General features: G+C 37.1%; 1 protein-coding gene across 4 annotated transcripts in view; it reads left to right on the plus strand.

Moving 5' to 3' along the window:
* ZFPM2 (zinc finger protein, FOG family member 2) overlaps positions 1–25,663 on the plus strand; it is a 525,088-nt gene that overhangs the window by 129,087 nt on the left and 370,338 nt on the right. For all 4 annotated transcript variants that reach the window (XM_086336267.1, XM_086336268.1, XM_086336269.1 and 1 more), the window contains one exon: positions 417–518. In XM_086336267.1, the coding sequence (XP_086192393.1) occupies positions 417–518 (102 nt within the window). The remainder of the gene's footprint in view (positions 1–416; positions 519–25,663) is intronic.

The following is a 25,663-nucleotide window of genomic DNA, read 5'->3' on the forward strand; positions in this document are numbered from 1 at the left end:
AATAGCTCACTTTCAACCCAAACACAAATATGTCTTCTCTGTTGCATCTTGCTTTTATAAAAATGTAATTTGGAAATAAGCAAGTTAGTTTTCTGTATTGAAAACAGTATAAAGAATACATACAGATTTTCATTTTCTTCTTGAATAATACTAATAATTCCAAATGAAAAATTTTATGGAAATGTTTTTAGTATTTATAGCAGTTTATTTATTTATGACTAATGTTGATTTTATTTATTATAAACCCATAATAGTTATCAAAATTATTAATCATAGAACTGTGTTCAGTATAATTACCATGTATGTAACAATTATATAATTAGACATATGCTAAGGACATCCCTGTGGGAGGATTTGAATGTCAAATAGAGGGCTTTAATCACGTCTCCTTCTCTTTGTATGTTGGTGTTTTCCAGGTGATGATGAAGGAGTCCAGGAGACAGCAGAATCAGATGGGGACACGCAGTCAGAGAAACCAGGGCAACCTGCAGTTGAGACAGACGACTGGGATGGACCAGGTAGGACAAAAATGTGAAATTAACCATCTGTTGCTACTATTCACTTTTTCTTCCCCTTGAATTTGAATTAAGTAATAAAACTCTTACACTCTCATCTCTGATTTTAAAAAATATGTGTGTATGCTTGTTATATAGAAGTCTGAATAAATAACATCATTTAAAGAAGATTTTATCTTTGGTAAACTGTAAAAACCAGTGTTACCTCTACTTGAAATTTTCATCTTTGTTTTCTTTTATATTAATATAAGATTTTAGTCAATTCTACTTGCATTTTCTTTGAACAGAGATCTTTATGCCATATCCATCTTTAAAATGGGCATACCTTTAAAGCTTCAGACAATAACAATACTCCAAAGAAATTCATTTAGTTTAGTCATGTTGTAAGTCATGGATTCAGTCACAGTATGTTTTTAGAAGTTTAGAAAATATTAACAGATACTCCCCTTTAATTCAAGATTTTGTTAACATTTCACTTACAAATGAAAAATAAATTCAGTTTTAAAGACCTTGATATTTAATCATTTCAAGAAAAAGAAAAACTAACTTAAAATACTCTAAAACACCAACATCATTTTATAAAAATATATTCAGTTATAAGAACCCTGTGGATAAAAAACCTTTATGCCAATGGAGACTATTACGTCATAGGGCTTAAGGATATAGACGAGTTTTGAAATAGTTTTGGCCATAATTTCCAAAGCAGTAACATTTTTCATTAAGAAAGATTCCTATATTTCAGTCACATTTTCACCCTTGCATGACTTTGCAAATTGCTCTCTGTTGTGCATCAAGAAGAGAGGAACTCCAGTGGTAATTTTCTGAAAGCAGCAGCTGGAAAATATAATGCAAACAAAAATGAGGATACAGTATATCTGATTATTATGATGTCATTTCTAATGTTATTTATGACATATGCAAATGTTTGTATTCTGTATACTATAGCATAGTGTTACACAAGATTTTGGATCAAAATGTATTATAGTTAAAGTACTATAGTACCAAGTTTTAAGCATTTGAAAGAAAATGTGGACATCTGGCATTTTCACCTTATTGCATAGTGCTTCTGTCTCAATATAGGTAAGAATTCCCCTGATTAAAAAAAAATAAGAAAAAACTTTGGAAAAAAGTTTTTGTCCTTGGAGATTACATTTAACTTAAAAAAGGTGGGCAACTTGATGTTGTATGGTTGTTCATTCATGGAATTAGGTATGTATTGGCTACTTAGAAGACTTTTTACTTTTAGATTAGATGGCCTTTCTGATATGCCTACCTGCAAAGGGTACATTCTGGATTCTTTCAAAGGGGCAAACTTGGAGGTGGCTGGTTTTCCTCCTCGCTCAAGTCTGGGGCCCACAGTGTTCCCAGTGACTTGGAAGTATGTAAGCAAATTTCAGAAGGGTAGTGAATTATTAATCACATACTGGACACCCGATGCTACCTTTTTCAGGAATATTTTCCAGAAATAAAGTCATAGGTCAAAAAGGAGGGGAGCAAGGGTAAAGCATGATAAGATTTTTTACATCTGAGTTATTTAATGTACTTAATGTATCTGGTTTTATTCAGTTGATATCAGTGAATTGAATATGTAAACACTTTAAAGGAAAAATGTGTACCTCCAAGTAGGTATACCTAGAGGAAATCCATCCTTTGTATGTTGTAAAATCAGTAACACATTTTTCCCTATAGGTGTTTTGAAAAATAAAGGGGAGTTTATTATTTTGACATCCTCTGATTAATGAAATTGATTCATAACAAAAGATTACCTATTGGACATGTATCTTTTAAGGTATAACATTCCTCTAATCAGGAGAAAGTATACAGGATGTTTCTGGACTTTTTCTTTTGCATGAATAGTGATTACATCAATCATGCTCACGCTCAGTTGTTCAGTCATGTCTGACTTTGCAACCCCTTAGACGGTAGGCCGCCAGGCTCCTCTGTCCATGAGATTTTCTAGGCAAGAATACTGGAGTGGGTTGCCGTTTCCTCTTCCAGGGGATCTTCCCAGCTCACGGATTGAATCGTCTCCTGCATCTCCTGCAATGCAGGTGGATTCTTTTTACTGCTGTGCTCCGGGGAAGCCTAATTACATCAGTATTTTTACCCAAATTTTTGTTTTTCAGAAAAATTATTGGTATTTCACTACTGTATTAAGGAGAGGAAGTTTTCGAGGTTTCCATACATGTTAGAAAATGAGCTCTGGATTCTAAAGGTTTAGGTTCAAATTCTGGATTTGCTGCTCACTTGCTGAATAATTTTTGGCAAATTGCTTAATCTCTCTGTGCCATTATTCTGGTTTGTTAAAATGTGGAAAGTGATATTAATGCCTCTTAAGGCTTTTGTGAGAATTAAACCAGATCATGCACATAAAGTGCTAATGATCATTATTATGGCTTTGAAATTGTTGAGACTTGAAGCAGAACCTTTAAAAATTCTTTTTGGCTTTTTTTTTTTAAAGTACAGTAGTACATCTGATACAACAAGGGTAAGCTTTTGTAATGCTAAGCATTTGGTTTTGAATTTAGCCATAAATTGTTAGTTAAGACATAAGGTGATGAGTCAGGTGTGATTTCAAGGTCTTCTAACTTTAAGAAGATCTCCCACCCAGTTCTGAAAGTCACCCTAAGATGGACAGTTGTCTCTGAAAAATAGAACAGAATCTAAGGACAAGGAAATTATCTAAAGAATTTGAGGCACAGAGCTGACATCATTTAAGATGGATCAGGATTTACCGTATTTTTAAAGTTTGATTGAAGACAACTCCACGATTTTTCTTGATCCTTAATTCCATAATGAATCACCCTCTATCTAAAGTGTTCTATTGTATCAAATACAGATTCCCCAGTGCAATTTTTCCTTATTTGTTGTTCATCTAAAAGGTACATTTAGTAATTGCTTGTACCTCTGCTAACTCGTAAAGGTGGAACCTTCCCAGGTGGCTCTAGTAGTAAAGAACTCACCAGCCAATGCAAGAAACTTAAGGGATGCTGGTTCGATCCCTGGGTCAGGAAGATCCCCTGGAGGAGGGCATGGCTACCCATTCCAGTATTCTTGCCTGGAGAATCCCATAGACAGAGGAGCCTAGTGGGCTACTATCTATAGGTTTGCAAAGAGTTAGATACAAATGAAGTGACTTAGCATGCACGCATGCAAGCAGTCTTTAGGAAAATTATCTTCCGTTTGTAAAGATTTCTAACGGTGAAATTCTTTAATGTTTAAATACTTGTGACTCTTATTTGAATAATTTTCAATTTCTTATGTGTCTTTCATATTTGTGTGGAGTGCTAGACTCAACACTAAGCTAATAAAGTTGAGGCCAGTATAATAGTCGTTACCACATTATTTCAATATTTCACACATCTATTTGCAACTTTCATTCTTCTTTCTTTCTCTCAAGAAAATTACCTTGACACTCCCTTGCTTGGAATCTAGTTCAAATGATACTTGTTATCCACTGTTCTTCCTTTTCATCTGCATTTGCCTATACCTCACGTCAGAGGGTAAAGAATCTGCCTGCAATTCAGGAAACCTGGATTTGATTCCTGGGTTGGGAAGATCTCTTGGAGGAAGAAATGGCTACCCACTCCAGTATTCTTGCCTAGAATTCCATGGACAGAGGAGCCTGGTGGACTCCTGTCCATGGGGTCACAAAGAGTTGGACACTTACTTCTCATACCTTTCATATCATTTCAGTTTCATATCATTTCACTTAAACTTCTGTTTAAGTAAATGCCTTTTCTTTTATCACCCTCACAAGTAATTCAGTCTGCCAGTACCCATACATTTAACTACTTAATAAACATTGTACACTAAAAAACTGTGAAAGGTGCTAGAGAGAAGTCCAAACATGTAATATTATGCTGTCAACAAGCTCTTGTTTTTATTGAGGTATAGTTGATTTACAAAGTTGTGTTAATTTCTACTGTGCAGCAAAATGATTCCATTAAACATTCCTTTTCATATTCTTTTCCATCCTGATTTATCACAGAATATTGAATATAGTTCCCTGTGCTATACGGTAGGATCTTGTTTATCCACTCTATGTATAATAGTTTGCATCTGCTAACCTCTAACCTCCCCCTTGGCAACCATAAGTTTAGAGTCTGTTTTGTAAATGAGTTCAGTTGTATCATATTTTAGACTCCACATGTAAGTGACATCATATAAGTGACTTCCACATCGGATTTCACTTAGTATGATAATCTCTAGTTCCGTCCATGTTGCCGCAGATAGCATTATATCATTCTTTTTCGTGGCTGAGTAATACTCCCTTCTGTGTATGTGCCACATCTTCTTTATCTGTCCCTCTGTTGATGGACATTTAGGTTGTTTCACGTCTTGGCTATTGTAAATGGATAGTGCTGCTGTGAACTTAGGAGTCCATGTATCTTTTTGAATTATAGTTTTGTCCAGATTTTTGTCCAGGAATGAGATTTCTGGATCATATGGAAACTCTATTTTTGGTTTTTTGAGGAACTCCCATGCTGTTTTCCATGGTGGCTGCACCAGCTTACATTCCCAACAGCAGTGTAGGAGGGTTTTCTTTTCTCCACACCCTCTCCAGCATTTGTTATTTGTAGACTTTTAAATGATGGCCATTCTGACCAGTGTTCACACTCTTTTTTGATGCCATTTCTCTCCTTTAATAGTCTTTAATTATCCATGTATTACAGTTAGAATAGGATGCAGTAATTAAGCATGTCAACCTAGAAAGCAGATAATGATCTTGGTTACAGGAGAAAATGCACAAATTTTAGAGCCAGGCAGATCTGTATATGAGTATACATGCTGACACCTATGGTCTTGTGACCTTGGGAGTATTGAACTGCCAGAACAGATCTTAGTTTTTTGATGTTTAGTTTTAAGCCAGCTTTTCCACTCTCCTCTTTCATGCTGATCAAGGGACTCTTTAGTTCTTCTTCACTTTCTGCCAGTAGCGAGGTGGATTTGCATGTGTGAAATTGTTGATATTTCTCCTGGCAGTCTTGATGCCAGCTTGTGATTCATCCAGCCTGGCATTTCTCATGAATCATTGGGTTAGTTACTAACGCCAAGGGCTCAGTTTCCTTATTTATAAAGTGGGGCTAATTGTAATTACCACATCATTAATAAGACTTTCTATGTAAAACATGGAGATCAAAGCTTCATAAGTGCTCAATAGATAGCTGTTAATACTACTTTTAGTATCATTTTGGCAATTGTGCCTTAGATGCCATTACAATGCCTTACAGATGATAAGCTCACATTTGTATAGTGAGTTAACCTTGCCGTATTTTGCTATTAGAAATCATCATATGGTTATATTAACTATGTTCTAAGTCAACTGGATTTAAAACATAATTCAGTAAAAGAAATTTTAATGTGAGTAAATTTCCAAGGATAAATGTTTAGCATAAAATCAGTTATGTGTACTTGTTGCATCTGGACTAAAAATTGGTCAAGACATCTATAAATGTCACCTCTTTTCAGTTGCTTGTCAGTGTTGCGGATGCATACAGAGGATCAAGCTAGTTGTGGTCTGTGCCTGAAATTAAACTGTGAAGATGGGGAATTTTGTGCAAAGTGGAATGGCAGCCAGGAGACTACTGTGAGGAAGCACATACTAATGATACAGAGGTTTTTTTCTTTTTTTTCCCCCCTTTACTAGTCCAAAGAAGGGCTTGGAGATTACAGTTCTGATTTAGTTTCCTTTTTGACTGGGAAAATGTGGTAGATATAAGATCTGGGAAATGCCATTTGAAGTAAATTAACAGAAACCTATGAAACATAGTTAACCATAGATATAGTCTGACAGTAAGAAGAATATTGTGAGAAGCGGAGGAAATCGTAGAATGACTGTGTATTACTCTGACAGTGAATTGGTATTATCTCTGCTATCAGATAATGCAGTTATCATTAATTTTCACATTTGCATTTCAATCTTTGGAAGGAAATGACTCTTGCCGGATGAAGATAAGAGCTCTGTACCACTATAATGAACCATCATTTTATCCCAACTCTTTGTGTCCATATGAAAATGAGGCAGGGAGGAGTGTGTGTGTGGTGGGGGGGAGGGGGTCGGAAAAACATTATAGCAAAGTGTCAAAAATTGCTACAGACTTTTGAGTCCCTTCTGAAACAAGAGGGGGTCAAAATAAATCTTCTACAGTGTCGTTAAGTGGATATCGGATTAAAGATGAAAGCCTTACTCTTTGTAGAATGGAATGTCACATAAACAGAGTGAACAAGTTTCTTTATCTTATTCCTTTACTCCAGTTTTCACTCTGATATAGAATTAGAACACACATAAACCTAACCAGAAAAAGAAAGAAAAAGGTAGATTGAAGGCAAAGGACTTATGATTATTGTTTGGAACGAGATGTCTTTGAGTAATAAGGAACTGTATAAAATATACCAGTTTGTCATTATTATTCTTTATTCAGATGTACAAGAATGAGAATCAAGGATATTTAAATAATGGCTTGTTTTAGAATATGCAAATACCTGATTTGTTTGCACAACTTTAATTGAGAAATTCAAGTTAAAGGATAATGAACTGAGATTAATTTGTTTTGGACCTTTTCTTTCCAGTGACTTTTTCCTCAAACACACTCCTGGAAAATAAAATACAATGTCAAGTTTTATAAATATAACATGATCCCAGAAAAATATATGACAACACGTACTTTCCTATCCCAGACCCTACTCTCATGGCAGAATTCATTAATTATTCTTTTACATTCAAAGCTTCCTTCATTAAACAAAAATTTCCACCCTTTCTATGAAACTTACTGATTGAGAGTGTTGTGGGTTAAGTCAGGTCCCCTCGTAATTCACATGCTGAAGTCTTAAATTCCTAACTGTCCAGAGTGTGGTGTTATTTGGAAATAGGGTCATTAAAGATGTAATTAGTTAAGGTTGTACTGGATTAGGGCAGGCCTTAAATCCAACATGACTGGTATCCTCATCAGAAGGGGAAATTTGGAGACAGACCACATACACAGGGAGAACATTGTGAAAATGAAGGCAGAGACTGAGATGATGCTCCTACAAGCCAAAGAAGGCTGAAGATTGACAACAGATCACCAGAAGCTAGGGAAGGTATGGAACAGATTCTCTCACAAAGCCCCCAGAGGAATCAATCTTGCTGAACTTTGATCTTGGACTTGTAGACTCCAGAATTGTGAGACAATACATTCCTGTTATTTAAACTACATGATTTATGGTATTTTGTTATAGCACCTCTAGTAAACCAATACAGAGACCAGGAGCTAGAGAGAATCATGTGGGCAGTCACTTATATGCCTGCCAACTATATATATGTTACTGAAATTTTTAACTGATTTTAAATATTGTCTAAACCACCTAAATATATTTGCAAAATATGGCATTGTTTCTATGGCAACCATATTGAAACCTTCAAAAGACTGGGTAAAGAGAAATAACTAAAACATTTAGGTGTGGGCAAAATAACTTAAAGCAGTAGGGAGAAAATCATGAAAATATTGTAAGAATCTATCTTAGATGGCTTTGCAAGTGCATTTATATCCTCACTGTACTCCAATGAAACAAATTAAAATTGTAGATGAAGCATTTGAATGACATTTATGAAACTGGAGGACCAATCCGTGGACTCATAGGCCCAATACAGTGAAGGTCTAGGCCTTACATCAAATGTTTATTGAAAGTGCTTTTGTATATTGTAATATACTGTATATTATAATACTTCGATTATTTTGTATATATACTATTATAGAAGTATACTTCTAATATACTTCTATAAGTAATATAATACTTATATTATTATTTAAAAATCATTCCATGGTTTGGCTGTTTTGATTAACTACTCACCTCAATTTTGTCCAATAATAGAATGTCTACTGTGTTCCTTACTCCTGAGTCATAATTTGCTTTAGAATTCTTCTCAACATGCACTCTAGGAAGACACTTGTCAATAGAGTATGAGAAAAAACCTTTGATATGCCTTTTATAAAGAATCTGCCTGCAGTGCGGGAGACCTGGGTTCAATCCCTAGGGTGGAAAGATCCCCTGGAAGAGGGCGTGGCAACCCACTCCAGTATTCTTGCCTGGACAGTTCCATGGACAGAGGAGCCTGGAGGGCTATAGTCCACAGGTCACAAAAAGTTGAAAACGACTGAACAACTAAGCACAGGACATCTCTTTGATAAATCTTTTTATTGAAACATATGCATTAGATGTTTATTTTGGCACAAGAATTTTTGGAAATTGTTTTCGTTGACTCAACATTGTGTCTGGAAAGATACCTAAAAATATGACTGATTCTTAAATCTAAAAATTTGAAAGAAGACCTAAACTGTGTAATTATTTGCTTCTCTTTTGTCTGGTTCAGAAAGGGACTTAATAAAGCTCTTAAGGGTACGTAAAGACCAACACAGTGACGAACACTAGAAGTAGAAGTAGTTTAAAAAGATGGAAAATAAAAGCAAGTACATAGAGACATGCACACTTGCTATTAATGGGCCACAAATTGAAACTAGATTACTATTCAGTTCACTTCAGTCACTCAGTTGTGTCTGACTCTTTGCAACCCCATGGACTGCAGCACACCAGGCCTCCCTGTCCATCACCAACTCCCGGAGTTTAATCAAACTCATGTCCACTGAGTTGGTGATGCATCCAACCATCTCATCCTCTGTCATCCCCTTCTCCTCCCACCTTCAATCATTCCCAGCATCAGGGTCTTTTCAAATGTTCTTCACATCAGGTGGCCAAAGATTTGAAGTTTCATCTTCAACACCAGTCCTTCCAATGAATATTCAGGACTGATTTCCTTTAGTATGCACTGCTTGGATCTCCTTGCAATCCAAGGGACTCTCAAGAGCCTTCTCCAACACCACAGTTCAAAATGATCAATTCTTCGGACCTCAGCTTTCTTTATAGTCCAATTCCCACATCCATACATTGCTACTGGAAAAACCATAGCTTTGACTAAATGGACTTTTGTAGACAAAGTAATGTCTCTGCTTTTTAATATGCTGTCTAAATTGGTCATAGCTTTTCTTCAAAGGAAGAAGAAATTTTAAATTCATGGCTGCAGTCACCATCTGCAGTAATTTTGGAGCCCAAGAAAAGAGAATCTGTCACTGTTTCCATTGTTTCCCCATCTATTTGCCATGAAGTGATGGGACTAGATGCCATGATCTTAGTTTTTTGAATGTTGAGTTTCAAGCCAACTTTTTCACTCTCCTCTTTCACTTTCATCAAGAGGCCTTTCAATTCCTCTTTACTTTCTACCATAAGGGTGGTGTCATCTGCATATCTGAGGTTATTGATATTTCTCCTGGCAATCTTGATTCCAGCTTGTGCTTCATCCAGTCCAGTGTTTCTCATGATGTACTGTGCATATAAGTTAAATAAGCAGTTAAATATACAGCCTTGACATACTCCTTTTCCTATTTGGAACCAGTCTGTTGTTTCATGTCCAGTTCTAACTGTTGCTTCCTGATCTGCATACAGACTTCTCAAGAGGCAAGTCAGTGTCTCTGGTATGGTCTGGTATTCCCATCTCTTTCAGAATTGCCCACAGTTTGTTGTGACCCACACAGTCAAAGGCAATGGCATAGTCAATGAAGCAGAAATAGATGTTTTTCTGGAACTCTCTTCCTTTTTCATTGATCCAACGGATGTTGATAGTTTGATCTCTGGTTCCTCTTTTCTAAATCCAGCTTACTATAAGATTATATAAAAGGGTAATATTGATTCAGTTCAGTTCAGTTCACTTGCTCAGTCATGTCCAACTCTTTGCAGCCCCATGAATTGCAGCACACCAGGCCTCCCTGTCCATCACCAACTCCCTGAGTTCACTCAAACTCACGTCCATCGAGTCGGTGATGCCATCCAGCCATCTTATCCTCTGTCGTCCCCTTGTCCTCCTGCCCCCAATCCCTCCCAGCATCAGAGTCTTTTCCAATGAGTCAACTCTTCGCATGAGGTGGCCAAAGTACTGGAGTTTCAGCTTTAGCATCCTTCCTTCCAAAGAACTCCCAGGACTGATCTCCTTCAGAATGGACTGGTTGGATCTCCTTGCAGTCCAAGGGACTCTCAAGAGTCTTCTCCAACACCACAGTTCAAAAGCAGCAACTAATACAATTATGTAAAATTTGAAAATAAAATAAAATTAAAAAAAAAGAAAAAAAAAAAAAAAACAAAAGCATCAATTCTTCAGTGCTCAGCTTTCTTCACAGTCCAACTCTCACATCCATACATGACCACTGGAAAAACCATAGCCTTGACTAGACGGACCTTTGTTGGCAAAGTAATGTCTCTGCTTTTGAATATGCTATCTAGGTTGGTCATAACTTTCCTTCCAAGGAGTAAGCGTCTTTTAATTTCATGGCTGTCATCACCATCTGCAGTGATTTTGGAGCCCCCAAAAATAAAGTCTGACATTGTTTCCACTGTTTCCCCATCTATTTCCCATGAAGTGATGGGAGCAGATGCCATGATTTTCGTTTTCTGAATGTTGAGCTTTAAGCCAACTTTTTCACTCTCCTCTTTCACTTTCCTCAAGAGGCTCTTTAGTTCTTCTTCACTTTCTGCCATAGGGGTGGTGTCATCTGTATATCCGAGGTTATTGATATTACTCCCGGCAATCTTTTTCCAGCTTGTGCTTCTGCCAGCCCAGTGATTCTCGTGATGTACTCTGCATGTAAGTTAAATAAACAGAGTGACAATATACAGCCTTGACGTACTCCTTTTCCTAGTCTCTTGTTCCCAGTCTCTTGTTCCATGTCCAGTTCTAACTGTTGCTTCCTGACCTGCATACAGATTTCTCAAGAGGCAGGTCAGGTGGTCTGGTATTCCCATCTCTTGAAGACTTTTCCACAGTTTATTGTGATCCACACAGTCAAAGGTTTTGGCATAGTCAGTAAAACAGAAATAGGTGTTTTTCTGGAACTCTTGCTTTTTCGATGATCCAGAGGATGTTGGCAATTTGATCTGTGGTTCCTCTGCCTTTTCTAAAACCAGCTTGAACATCTGGAAGTTCACGGTTCATGTATTGTTGAAGCCTGGCTTGGAGAATTTTGAGCATTACTTTACTAGCATGTGAGATGAGTGCAATTGTGCGGTAGTTTGAGCATTCTTTGGCATTGCCTTTCTTTGGGATCAGAATGAAAACTGACCTTTTCCAGTCCTGTGGCCACTGCTGAGTTTTCCCAATTTGCTGGCATATTGAGTGCAGCACTTTCACAGGATCATCTTTCAGCATTTGGAATAGCTCAACTGGAATGCCATCACCTCCACTAGCTTTGTTCGTATTGATGTTTTCTAAGGCCCACTTGACTTCACATTCTCGGATGTCTGGCTCTAGGTGAGTGATCACACCATAGTGATTATGTGAGTCATGAAGATCTTTTTTGTACAGTTCTTCTGTGTATTCTTGCCATCTCTTCTTAATATCTTCTGCTTCTGTTAGGTCCATACCATTTCTGTCCTTTATCGAGCCCATCTTTGCATGAAATGTTCCCTTGGTATTTCTAATTTTGTTGAAGAGACCTCTAGTCTTCCCATTCTGTTGTTTTCCTCTATTTCTTTGCATTGATTGCTGAGGAAGGCTTTCTCATCTCTCCTTGCTAGCCTTTGGATTTCTGCATTCAGATGCTTATATCTTTCCTTTTCTCCTTTGCTTTTCACTTCTCTTCACAGCTATTTGTAAGGCCTCCCCAGACATCCATTTTGCCTTTTTGCATTTCTTTTCCATGGGGATGGTCTTGATCCCTGTCTCCTGTACAATGTCACGAGCCTCTGTCCATAGTTCATCAGGCACTCTATCTATCAGATCTAGTCCCTTAAATCTATTTCTCACTTCTGCTGGATAATCATAAGGCATTTGATTTAGGTCATATCTGAATGGTCTAGTGGTTTTCCCTACTTTCTTCATTTTAAGTCTGAATTTCGCAATAAAGAGTTCATGATCTGAACCACAGTCAGCTCCCAGTCTTGTTTTTTCTGACTGTAGAGAGCTTCTCCATCTTTGGCTGCAAAGAATATAATCAATCTGATTTTGGTGTTGACCATCTGGTGATGTCCATTTGTAGAGTCTTCTCTTGTTTTTTTTGAAGAGGGTGTTTGCTATGACCAGTGCATTCTTTTGGCAAAACTGTATTAGCCTTTGCCCTGCTTCCTTCTGTATTCCAAGGCCAAATTTCCCTGTTACTCCAGTTGTTTCTTGACTTCCTACTTTTGCATTCCAGTCCCCTATAATGAAAAGGACAAATATGGTCCACTGGAGAAGAGAATGGCAAACCAGTTCAGTACTCTTGCCTTGAGAACCCCATGAACAGTATGAAAAGGCAAAATGATAGGATTCTGAAAGAGGAACTCCTCAGGTCAGTAGGTGCCCAATGTGCTACTGGAGATCAGTGGAGAAATAACTCCAGAAAGAATGAAAGGATGGAGCCAAAGCAAAAACAATACCCAGTTGTGGATGTGACTGGTGATAGAAGCAAGGTCCAATGCTGTAAAGAGCAATATTGCATAGGAACCTGGAATGTTAGGTCCGTGAATCAAGGCAAATTGGAAGTGGTCAAACAGGAAATGGCAAGAGTGAACGTCGACATTCTAGGAATCAGCTATCTAAAATGTACTGGAATGGGTGAATTTAACTCAGATGACCATTATATCTACTACTGCGGGCAGGAATCCCTTAGAAGAAATGGAGTAGCCATCATGGTCAACAAAAGAGTCCGAAATGCAGTACTTGGATGCAATCTCAAAATCGATAGAATGATCTCTGTTCGTTTCCAAGGCAAACCATTCAATATCACAGTAATCCAAGTCTATGCCCCAACCAGTAATGCTGAAGAAGCTGAAGTTGAACGGTTCTATGAAGACCTACAAGACCTTTTAGAACTAACACCCAAATATTGATTAACACAGATAAAATACATTTCTTATAATTGGTAGTTGAATTTACATCCTTGAATAAATTCAGGTTCAGTATTGTAGGCAACAGTGCTACAGAGACATTACTGGTGTCTTCCAATGAATCATATCCATAAGAATATACAGGCCAGGCCACTGTTCCACTTGTGGTGAGTTTATTGTATCAAGTGGTTCAGCAATTTTTACCTCCATCTATTGTAAAATTTCCCATCAACTTTTCACCTAATGATTACTGCCAGGATCCTGTATATCATTACGGCTTGTGAGATGGTGCCTTTCACATATTTATCATTCCTTCTGTTTTATTGGTGGTGGTGGTTTTGTCGCTAAGTCACGTCTGACTCTTGTGACCCCATGGACTGTAGCCTGCCAGACTCCTCTGTCCATGGGATTTCCCACGCAAGAATATTGGAATGGGATGCCATTTCCTTCTCCAGGGTCTGCATTATTAACTAACATTGTTACCTTCTGAAAATTTTTCCCTCATCTACTATTCAGTTACCCCTAAATACTATTCATAAAGGAAAGCGTGTTTAATTCTTTCCCATTACATGTCAATTTTCAGAATAGTAAAGAATGGTATAAGGCTGGTAAAATAAGCTGTAAGTACTATTGTTGGATTTAAATTCAAAATCTGTGTGAAGACATGTGATACATATAAGCCACATACTGAGAATTATATTAAAAATAAACTACTTGGACTACAATATGAAGAAAAGGTAGAGGGAGGACAGTAGAAATAGAAATACAGCAGTAGTCTTATCAAGAGGTGATCATCAGCTTCACATAGTCTATTTTGCTCATTTCTTTAAATTTTACTATTTCAACTTTTATCTCCTAAGAACTGGGAGTTTATGTGTGGATTTCTTTCGAGTTTTATCATTTTAATGTAATTGATATGCTAAATTTAATAATAATATATAAAAATTTACTGTAAATGTGATGTGTTAGAGGTATTGCTTTCCCCTTTTTTCTAATAATAGATCTTAATGTGTTACTGTTATTCTTGTTTAAGCCTCAGGAGTACACTTGGACCTTGGGGATTGTTATATCTTTGTTTTCATAATAAACTCCTACACTGTTTCTGAGATTGATTCTTGGAGCAAGCAACTTACTCATAAATATAATTTGCATATGCCCGCCAGATCATGTGCTTCTTCCCCTGCACCTTAGCAGACCCACTTTGAATTAATTAATTCCAATTAGTTCAAACACTTATTGGAGAATAACTGTGTGCCAGACTCGAAGGATAAAACAATGGCTTGGGCTTAGACTACCTTCAAAAAGCTCAAAGTACAAAGAGGGCAGACAAATGATGAGATAATTGAAATCCATTTCTATGGATTCAGTTGTAGAGGCATGACCAGTGTGCAGTGGTGGCAAAGGGAGAGGAAGGTCATCCACTGCAGAGTAGGAGGGGTGGTGGGAGAGTGGCTGAGCAATCAGCTTTCAGAGACGGAGTAGGGAAACATTGCTGATGTTGGTGAGACTTAAAGCTGATGAGATAAAACAACCAATAGGAATCTCTTCAGTGATCCCAGGGACAGAGTGACAAATACACACTGGACGCACTTAAGTTGTTAATGATTGATAGGACATGTTTAGTTGTTTGCAAAATTATATATATATATATATATATATATATTATATATTAAGTCTAGTAAGCGTGCTGCCATTCTGCCTGTATAGAAGCTTCCATGTTCCTGTTAAGCCTGCCCTACTATATCAGTGTTGCCTAGAAGCCACTGTCCTTCCCTCACTCTTGGGCTTTCTGAAGGATAATGGAAACTAAAGTATCCTCAAGTCATGCGTGGCAATCTATACTGAAGAATAGTACCATCTATATAGTACCATCTTTAACTGTTGAATAACAGCAGTTAAAGAACTTGGTAAAAGGTCAGCTGCGAAAAAAATAAAGAAACCTTATTGTTATTTTAGCTATTTACTGGAAATTGAGCAGCAAAGCAAGGTATGTAGTGGCCCATCTGGTCTTGCCTGTTGTTTGGAAGTGGGGCTGACTCTTGGAGGTTCTTGGAGAATTTGGGGGTGGAATAAGAAAGCAAGTCTCAATATGGAAGGTCTAAGCTTTTTGCTAACAGCAGTTCTACTTGGTAGACTTCCCTGTAGGCTATATTTTAAGAGTCCTTAAAAGAAAATTTCTAAGTGCTGCATAAAAAAAAATTGTTGAATATATTATCACATACAAGAGAGTAATGAAAATAACATTTGATGCTAAGCATAGTTATTAGGGTAAATTCATGAGAATCAAGTATCTTGAGTTTTCATGGCAGAATCTCTTGATGTTAACAAGAAGTATAATATTCTTTTTAACTGACACCCTGAGTAAAAACAACGTTCCTGATTGAATGGATTTTTAACAAATTCTTTGTTTTTTTTCAGCTAATTTTTTCATATGAATTAATCAGCATTGTTTCATTTTTGAGCATTGTATTAATGTAAAATAAAATGAAGAATACACAATTATAACAAGGATGCAAACATGACATTTTTTACAGAATTAAGTAAACCATAAACCAGACAAAGAATATGAAATGGCTGAGGATGTGAGACTGGCAGCATTCATTTTAGTGTGTGTTTTAAGTAAACAATGAATTATTTAAGTTTATAATGAGGGCATGGCAACCCACTCCACTGTTTTTGCCTGGAGAATCCCATGGACAGAGGAAGCTGACAGGCTACAGTCCACAGTGTTGCAAAGTCAGACACGACTGAAGCGACTTGGCACACAAGGTATTTAAAATTTTATTTTCTATATAAAAGCAATGCAAGCTCGCCAAAAGAAGACAAAAACGAGTGGAAGTCATTTTCAGCCATAAGAGTGTTTGTTATTTCCCTCTACCCATTTTTCTTTAAATTTGATGCTTTCTGAGAATTTAATAAAAGGGGGACATTGGATATAAATAGCAATTGCTGTAATATGATTAATGCAATAGTGGTTAAACAGGGTGATAAATGATATAACATTTTAAAATATTATGCCTGAAATTTCTAATCCTATAGCTGGAAATAATGACTTCTGAAAACCATTCTGTTGTAAAAGAAGTCAGTTGAGTAGCCTTTCTTAATTATACAAATATAAGAGCCAGGATATTTCAGACTGGGTGTGGGAGCCCTTTGTCTCCTTGGGTTGCATGCTTCCTGTCTTGTCATCTCACAGTTCTGTGAGAGGGCAGGGAGATGGAGGGCTGATTTACACGTGCAGCCTGTGGAGCTCTCTGTGTGGCAACCAACCACACTCTCCCACTTCTTCCCCGCATTGTGGTTTGCATTAGTCTACTCAGGCTGCCATAACAGAATATCATTGACTCATGGCTTCAATGACAGAAGCTTATTTCCTTATAGTTCTGGAGACTGGAAGTCCAAGATCGAGGTGCCACAAAGTTCATTTCTGGTGAGACTTCTCCTCCTCGCTTCGCGAGCTTTTCACTGTGTTCACACACAGCTTTTTCTCCATGTGTACGCACTCCTGATGTCTCTTCCTATTCTTATGTGAATACCAATCCTGTTAGTTTAGGACCCTACACACTTATGACCTCATCTAACACACTAGTAAAGTAATGCTCAAAATTCTCCAAGCCAGGCTTCAACAATACATGAACTGTGAACTTCCAGATGTTCAAAATGGTTTCAGAAAAGGCAGAGGAACCAGAGATTAAATTGCCAACATCTGCTGGATCATTGAAAAAGCAAGAGGGTTCCATAAAAACATCTATTTCTGTTTAATTGACTATGCCAAAGCCTTTGAATGTGTGGATCACAATAAACTGTGGAAAATTCTGAAAGAGATGAGAATACCAGACCATCTGACCTGCCTCTTGAGAAATCTGTATGCAGGTCAGGAAGCAACAGTTAGAACTGGATATGGAACAACAGACTGGTTCCAAATAGGAAAAGGAATACATCAAGGCTGTATATTGTTACCCTGCTTATTTAACTTATATGCAGAGTACATCATGAGAAACGCTGGGCTGGAGGAAGCACAAGTGGGACTCAAGATTGCTGGGAGAAATATCAATAACCTCAGATATGCAGATGACACCACCCTTATAGAAGAAAGTGAAGAACTAAAGATCCTCTTGATGAAAGTGAAAGAGAAGAGTGAAAAAGTTGGCTTAAAGCTCAACATTCAGAAAACTAAGATCATGGCATCCAGCCCCATCACTTCATGGGAAATAGATGGGGAAGCAGTGGAAACAGTGTCAGACTTTATTTTGGGGGGCTCCAAAATCACTGCAGATGGTGACTGCAGCAATGAAATTAAAAGACGATTACTTTTTAGAAGGGAAATTATGACCAATCTAGACAGCATATTGAAAAGCAGAGACATTACTTTGCCAACAAAGGTCCGTCTTGTCAAGGCTATGGTTTTTCCAGTAGTCATGTATGGATGTGAGAGTTGGACTGTGAAGACAGCTGAGCACCAAAGAATTGATGTTTTTGAACTGTGGTGTTGGAGAAGACCCTTGAGAGTCCCTTGGACTACAAAGAGATCCAACCAGTTCATCCTAAAGGAGATCAGTCCTGGGTGTTCATTGGAAGGACTGATGTTGAAGCTGAAACTCCAATACTTTGGCCACCTGATGCGAAGAGCTGACTCATTTGAAAAGGCCCTGATGCTGGGAACAATTGAAAACAGGAGGAGAAGGGGACAACAGAGGATGAGATGGTTGGATGGCATCACCGACTCACTGGACATGAGTTTGATTAAACTCTGGGATTTGGTGATGGACAGGGAGGCCTGGCATGCTGTGGTCCATGGAGTCAAAAAGAGTCGGACACACCTGAGTGGCTGAACTGAACTTAATCTTAATTACTTCCTTAAGTGTCCTGACTCCAAATACAGTGACATGGGTAGACAGGGCTTCAACCCATGATTCTTGGAAAAGAGACAGTTTGGGTCATGAATAGTGAATAATAGGTTCGATTGGATGGGTTTTACCAAAGTCTGCTGGCAGAGAAAGGACATCTTGGAAAATGGATGATTTGTAAAGAGCAAGCAAAGCCAGGACTCAACCATAGGGCTTGATGTTTTAAGAGAGAAGGCTATTTTTAAGAGAGAGTGCTATTTTCCCCCACCCTTTGTTCCTAAATATGGAACTCTTTGTGAGACCAGCTTACATGTCCTGGGATCTTGCTCTGGAGAAGGATAGATGATCTGAGATGTGATGTGAATTCAGTGAACTGAACCCTGAAGTCTAAGGCAGAATACTATGGCAGACTGTACAAGACTTGAGTCCACTTGGGTGTTTCCTTAGTGAAGGGGGGAGTCCACCATCCTGTGTGGTACCCATGTGCAGTAGTGACCCTGAGGAATAGAAAGCAAAGCAGGGGCTCCTGCTGGTCCCTTGGAATTCAGAGGTATGATTGGCTCTTGGGTAGTTCTTGGAGATTTTGCAGGGAATGAAGAAAAAGATCTCAAGAAGGAGAGGCTTAACTTCATGTTAATTGAGATTTTACCCCAAGCTGAAGAATGAGGACATATAAGTCATGGGAGACCATAAAGGAAGTCCAGGGAAAATGCACCTATCTCTGCTCTGGGAGGCCAGTCAAGGCCTCTTTACTTGTAAGCATGGATGCATTTACAGATGGAGGGAGAGATGAGGGGAAGGACATTCCAACGGTCCAGGCTGAGGGAACATACCACACCTGCATCACTAGAGACCGTGCACTGTGGTTGGCAGTGAGGTAGGGACTCACAATGGATAACTAGGCAACAGCCTCTTGCAAGAGTTTGGATCAGAACGCAGTAGAGATTTGGGTCATAAATGTTGTCAACATCATTATTTGTGTAGCTTCAAAGTAGGTTTAAAGAGACAAAGAAAGAAGAAGGGATTTCTCCCACCCCCAAATCCCAAGCACAGGAAGACAGTGATCTGGAAGTGGCACTTGGAGCAGGTTGGAAGCTGTCTCAGCTCTGAACCATTGTCTTTCTTTCTCTCTCTCTCTCTCTCTCTCTCTCTCTCTCTCACACACACACACTCACATGCACACACTCTCTCTCTCTCTCATTTTTTATTGAGCAATGTGAAAGCAGAAGTTTTCTTATGAACCTTTACCCTTATTCTGCAAGGAGAAAAAATACTTTATTCATTGTGAAAAGATATTGTAACTTTTTTCAGTTATTAACTTTAATCTTTACATTTTATATTAAAGTTGAAAATAAATATGAGATTTTAAAAGGCACTCAGCCACATATAATGCACCTTTTCCCCCAAGTTTTGATATATTGATATGTATGATAGGAAAAATTATTTGATTTTCAAGAATAAGTAGATAGTTTTGAAAAGGCCAAATTATTCATTCATTAAAAATCATAATTACAATTATGTGGCAAAATTAACTTTCTATAAAATAGGTTTTTCTGTCTGGAAAATGGAAGTGAATTATTTTACAAACTCATGTAACTTAAGGCTACTTTTCATGCTCATAACTCATAATTAATATATGGTAGAATAATTTAGCACATTTTAAAATTAAAGAAGAGTTTTTTAGTTAACTCAGCTTTCTGAATTTTACTCAATTTTTAACTTTTAAATGTAAACATAATAAAATGAAAGATAGTTATTAGATATTATAATAAAGTAAAATGAAGGTAGCATTAATGTAACTATTTCAAAAATGCAGGAAACATTTCAGTCATTATTTTAAAATACATAAAATTGATACTACTTCTGGTTCTCTTTGGGCCTTATTAAATATTATTACTGTTAATAGATCTGTGTAATTCAAGACATTTCATCCATTGGACTCAGAAAGTCATTTTCAGAAATCCAAAAGACATACTAATAAAAGTGCTGTTAAAGTAAAATCACTAAATCAGAAAAGTTAAAGCCTTTATTTTTCAAAGTGTTATTCTCTTGAAATGTTAAAAATGAAACCCATCTAGAATTAATGTTGAGGTCATAAAACTCTGTTGGGCAGTATTGTCTTCCTCCATGAACTTTTCAACTTTCCCCATTCCAGTCATGTCTCTAGTACCCAGTATTTATTAAGAGTTTACTAGGTGCTGGTCACTGCTTTAGGCATGGGGAGTGTAAGAGCAAATTCTCAATGTTTTCTCTCATAACCACTCTAGGAATACTTTTTCCCTCTTGACAAAATAGAAAGCCAAGGCACAGAAATTAACTTGCCTACGATTACAAAGCAAATAATCATGAGATTGAAATGAAACACCTGGACTGCAGAGGTGGTGCCCATCATCACTGGCTTTTCTCTACCTTTCGTACAATGAGCCCTTCTAAACTGTGCCACTGTTATTTGTGACCACATTTTGACATCCTTTCACCTGACTGGGGTTCTTTTTCCTTCCCTAAAATACAAGCAAGGAGAATATATTTTATCTTCCATTAAAACCTTTTAGTAAGTTTAATTTATCCTTTGATAAAAATTTTTGTGAACCCAAGACTTTCTTTCTAGTCACAACATTTTGGTTACTGTGTTTAATTTATCATTTGTTTGGCTTTGTCCTGGAGAACAACATACCCTTAACAGCTACCATTCATTAAGCACCTTGGCTCCAGTCACTGTATCTCATTTTACAGTTGAGGAAATTAAGGCTTAAACATTCAAGTTTGAGGCATACCTTGGAAATATTTTGGACTTTTTCCAGACCACCTCAGTGAAGCAAATATCACAATAAAACAAATCACACAATTTTTTTGGTTTCCTAGTGCATGTAGAAGTTTTGTTTACACTATAATGTGGTCTATTCAGTATGCAAAGCATCATGTCCAAAAAACAATGTACATACTTTATTTAATTTTTAAAAAATTATTATTGGAGTATAGTTGCTTTACAATGTTGTGTTAGTTTCTGCTGTACAGCAGAGCAAATCAGTTATAAATATACATATATCCCATCTATTTTTTAGATTTCCACATTGTAAAGACTTTAACTTAAAAATCCTTTATTGCTAAAACAATTCAAGCCATCATCTGAGCCTTCAGTGAGTCGTAGTAGCATCAAAGATCACTGGTCACAGAAGACCATAACAAATACAACAATAATGAAAAAGTTTGAAATATCGCAAGAATTACCGAAATGTGACCCAGAGACCTGAAGTGGGCAAATGCTGTTGGAAAAGTGTTGCTGATTGACTTGCTCAACACAGGGTTGTCACAAACCTTCAATCTGTAAAAAACAGTATCTGAAAAGCACATAAGTCAAAGTGCGATAAAACGAGGCATGCCGTCCCAGCCCGGATTTCCACTGAGAGTGATGATCAGCAGTGCTGGTAATATTCCTTTGTAGGCATTTCCTTTTTTTTGTCCCTGTGTAAACTGATGTCTTTGGGTACTTCTTTTAATCCTCACAGCAAGTGTGACAGGTTATCCCTATTTTATATGTAAAGATGTTAAGTCTTAGAGTAGTTAGGTCCCACATTGCAAGTATGTGATGAGTAGCTTACCTAGTCTCAGATCAATGGTGAGGTCAAACTTGTAGCGGTAGTGAAGTAATAGAAGATACAATCTGAGATGAATATACTTTTAGATTCTGCTCTTTCACTTAACAGCCGAGTAAATTTTGTCAAATTATGTCACCTTTCTCATCTGTTAAATGGGAGTTTTATATACAGCCCACTCTCATTATCTGCAGGTTCCAGATCCTTGAATTGAATCAACCATGGATGGAAAATACTTAGAGAAAAGTTCCAGAAGTTTCCAAGAAGCCAAACTTGAATTTACTGTGGCAGCAACTATTTACATAGCATTTTCCTTATGTTTACAGCTATTTATATAACATTTACATTGTATTCAGTATTATAAGTAATCTAGAGATGATTTAAAGTACATGGAAGGATGTATCGCTTCCACGCAAATGCTATACCATTTTATATAAGGGCCTTGATCATCTGAAGATTTTGTTTTTCCTGCTGGGAGGTCCTAGAATCAGTCCCCTGTGGAAACCAAGGGATGACTGTACCTGCGTCATAGGATTTTATGAGCTTTGCGTTAGTGAAGTGCCGAGAAGAGGGTCGGGTCCAGAGTAAGTGCCGTGTAAGTGATGTAAGCATGACTTCATCCTCATTATCATCTTCATCATCCTTGTTTTATAGTCGGGTTTTTTTCTTCCTGTCTTAAATCTTGCTTCAGCTTTGTTTCTCCTCCGTTAGATTTACTCAGGTTTCGCATGGCCAGAGTAGTAAGTCCCTTTGTGTCTGTTTATTTAGAAAATGAAATTGTTTCATAGGATTCAACATCCTTGATCAGAGTAAAACTTCCAGTTGAGTAGGAATTGAGTATTTTAGATTAAAAAATAATAATAATTTAGACATTTGTTGCTTATGCTCGGTCTCATTCCACAAAGGATTTGGGGTGACTTATGGAAAACATGCAGTATAAAATGATAGTATAAATTATAAAACTAGGGGAAAGAAAACTGGACAGGAAGATGGTAGAAGCGAGCCAAACCAGCGTCCAAGGTAGTTGCTTAAAAGCCCCACCTCTCTTGGGCTCTCTCCCCTGAACTCTTGGTTTTGGTGTTCTGAGGGCTCACAGTACCTTCCTATTTCTCTTTCCTTTTCTCCTTTTCCTCTTGGGACTTAACCAGCGCACTTCCTCAGATAAACATACTGAAGAGTTCTCATGAGACCTCTATTCTCAATTGGTTTCTTTCTTTTTACCCAGAACTGTTCTGTTCACTTTCTGAAGAAGAAACAGGAAAGGGCAGAATGTTACTGACTCCTTCTTCCGGGGTGTGCAAATTACCGCAACACTGACAGTTTTTCATTTTGTATACTTTTCCAAAAATTCCTATTTAGAAAATCAAATATCTGCTTATCATTATTTTACTAAAAAGTCCACTGAATAAATGAATTCCATAGGATTAGAAAAAATAAAGTTTGCTGTGAATGGTGGATGACACTGTTGTTCAATAGGGTGCTCTTAAAAACAGACCAAATGCTTTTTGCAGTTTTCAATTTGTAAGAAAATGATTTCATTAGAGGGGAAGAGAGAGGGGAAAAACCATCAGTGGGAATGTTGGAGAATGCAGGCTCCTCAGGAGACCTGCAGAGAAGGCAAACTAAGTGTCCAGATGCAGATTAGGCCTCAGAACATGAGGGTGTAAAAGGGATTTAATGGTGGGGTGGATTATAGAAATCCATGTAACAATGTTAAATAATTATAGTTCCAACCGAGATCAAAGCAGTGCTGATTGAACGCCCTCAAGCTGTTAACACGAAGTATCGTGAAGGGAAAAAACCCCTGCCTCAGAGATTGGTCAGCCTGGGCAAACAATGTCTGTGATCTATAGAAGTTCCAACTCTATTGAAGGCACCCGTTGTCGGGGAGGAAAAATGGAGGAAGCCTGTGAGGGAATTTCTTCCTTTGGATCTCGATATTGAAACTGACTTTTACAGCTGTTTGTAATTGGGTTGAAATTGCTAAAAAAATATGTATATGATTAACCCTTTCATTTGGAGGCTGGAGAAAAGACTCAGGCGTATTACAGATGTCAATTCTATAATTGACTTACTGTTCTTGATTTTTCTCTTTGAGGAAAATGTCACTTTTTGCTCCATATACCAGGATTGATATTGACTGTAGATGGGGTTACCAGAAAAAAGATTCTTTGTGGAAGACACATTTATCTACAGAGGAGCAAATATGTCTTGACTATCAAAGGGGGAAAAAATGAGACAACATTCATTTGTGGATATTTTTTATTTTGTAATGTCTCCAAGACATTATAAAATGCAGAATTATGAAACAATTGAAATTAGTTATCAAAAGGGACAACCAGTTAAATTAACTGCAATCACAAGTTGTTAGACTAATTTCATGTAGAACTATATATATATTAACATCTATCTATTTATTTACTATATGATAAGGAAAGAGAGAAGCATAGTTTTTACACCATATCAGATCAGATCAGATCAGTCGCTCAGTCGCGTCCGACTCTTTGCAACCCCATGAATCGCAGCACACCAGGCCTCCCTGTCCATCACCAACTCCCGGAGTTCACTCAGACTCACGTCCATCAAGTCAGTGATGCCATTCAGCCATCTCATCCTCTGTCACCCCCTTTTCCTCCTGCCCTCAATCCCTCCCAGCATCAGAGTCTTTTCCAATGAGTCAACTCTTCGCATGAGGTGGCCAAAGTACTGGAGTTTCAGCTTTAGCATCATTCCTTCCAAAGTCTTTTTCTACTTAAAAAAAATGAAATTATTATTTTAAGTCACTAAAAACACAAAGCCAGCAAGCATTAAAACTAGATTTATGGAAATTACATTTCTGTATTTTATATTTCTCTTTAAAATATATAGCTGACATATATGGTTGACTTGTACAGTTGCTACATGGCTGACATAAAAAGTTGAATTATGTAGTTGAAGAGCCAACTCTTTGCAAATGGTTTTCATGGTACTGTGGATATTGTGACTGGAATTTAACTTGGAGTAGATTAAAACAGAGATTTCAGTAAGGCACATGACATTTCTAATACAATTTTAAGATTTGGAATGTTTGGAACAGAGTTATCTACCGCATTTTACATTTTGAAAGGCTTTTTGTTAGGAGATGAAATATTGATCCAGATATTTGATAATAAATATTTATACATCAGTTAACAAGTTGGTAATGACTTTTTAAGAAAAAATTGGTTTTGGGTAGACAAAATCTGAATGTTCTTAGTAGAATAATACAATTTTTGCTCAGTCATGTACCTTTGGCTCGATGTTTGGGTAAGGATGCTTCAAGAATGAAGACTTTCTGCTGTATGAATCCTTCTATTGTAGGAAATAACCAATATTAGAGATAATGCCTCATTAAATTGGTGTGATAAATGGTCTAACTTCATGGCTTTTCTTAGGTAGAGGTTTTATGACATTACATTTAATTTTTAATATTTTAATATGAATGCATTTTCCTTGCCAAACTAATTTCTATTTTTATAGGGATACAGATGTGTTAGCTGTAACATCTTTTCTCATCTATGGAAAACATCATTTCTCCTTTGTAAAATATTATTTTAAAATCATATTCATGTGGTATTGGAGAGGATGATAAAAAATTATAGGAGTAAACTCTTAATGAGTATATAGTGAATATTCTCAAAACTGTTTAAAACAATAATAAAAATATAAATTAAGACAATTTCTACAAGCTACCAGCTAATTATTAGTCAATTTTATGGTTTCATACACGTTTTTATGTTTAGGATGTCAGTAATGTTCTAAAGTTGGTCTTATATATTTAACAACGAAATAATTTGGT

The sequence above is a fragment of the Bos grunniens genome, chromosome 14 (genome assembly GCF_055505025.1).
Source record: "Bos grunniens cultivar Pamir isolate PY7600 chromosome 14, Bosgru_T2T1.0, whole genome shotgun sequence".
Taxonomy (NCBI): Eukaryota; Metazoa; Chordata; class Mammalia; order Artiodactyla; family Bovidae; genus Bos; species Bos grunniens.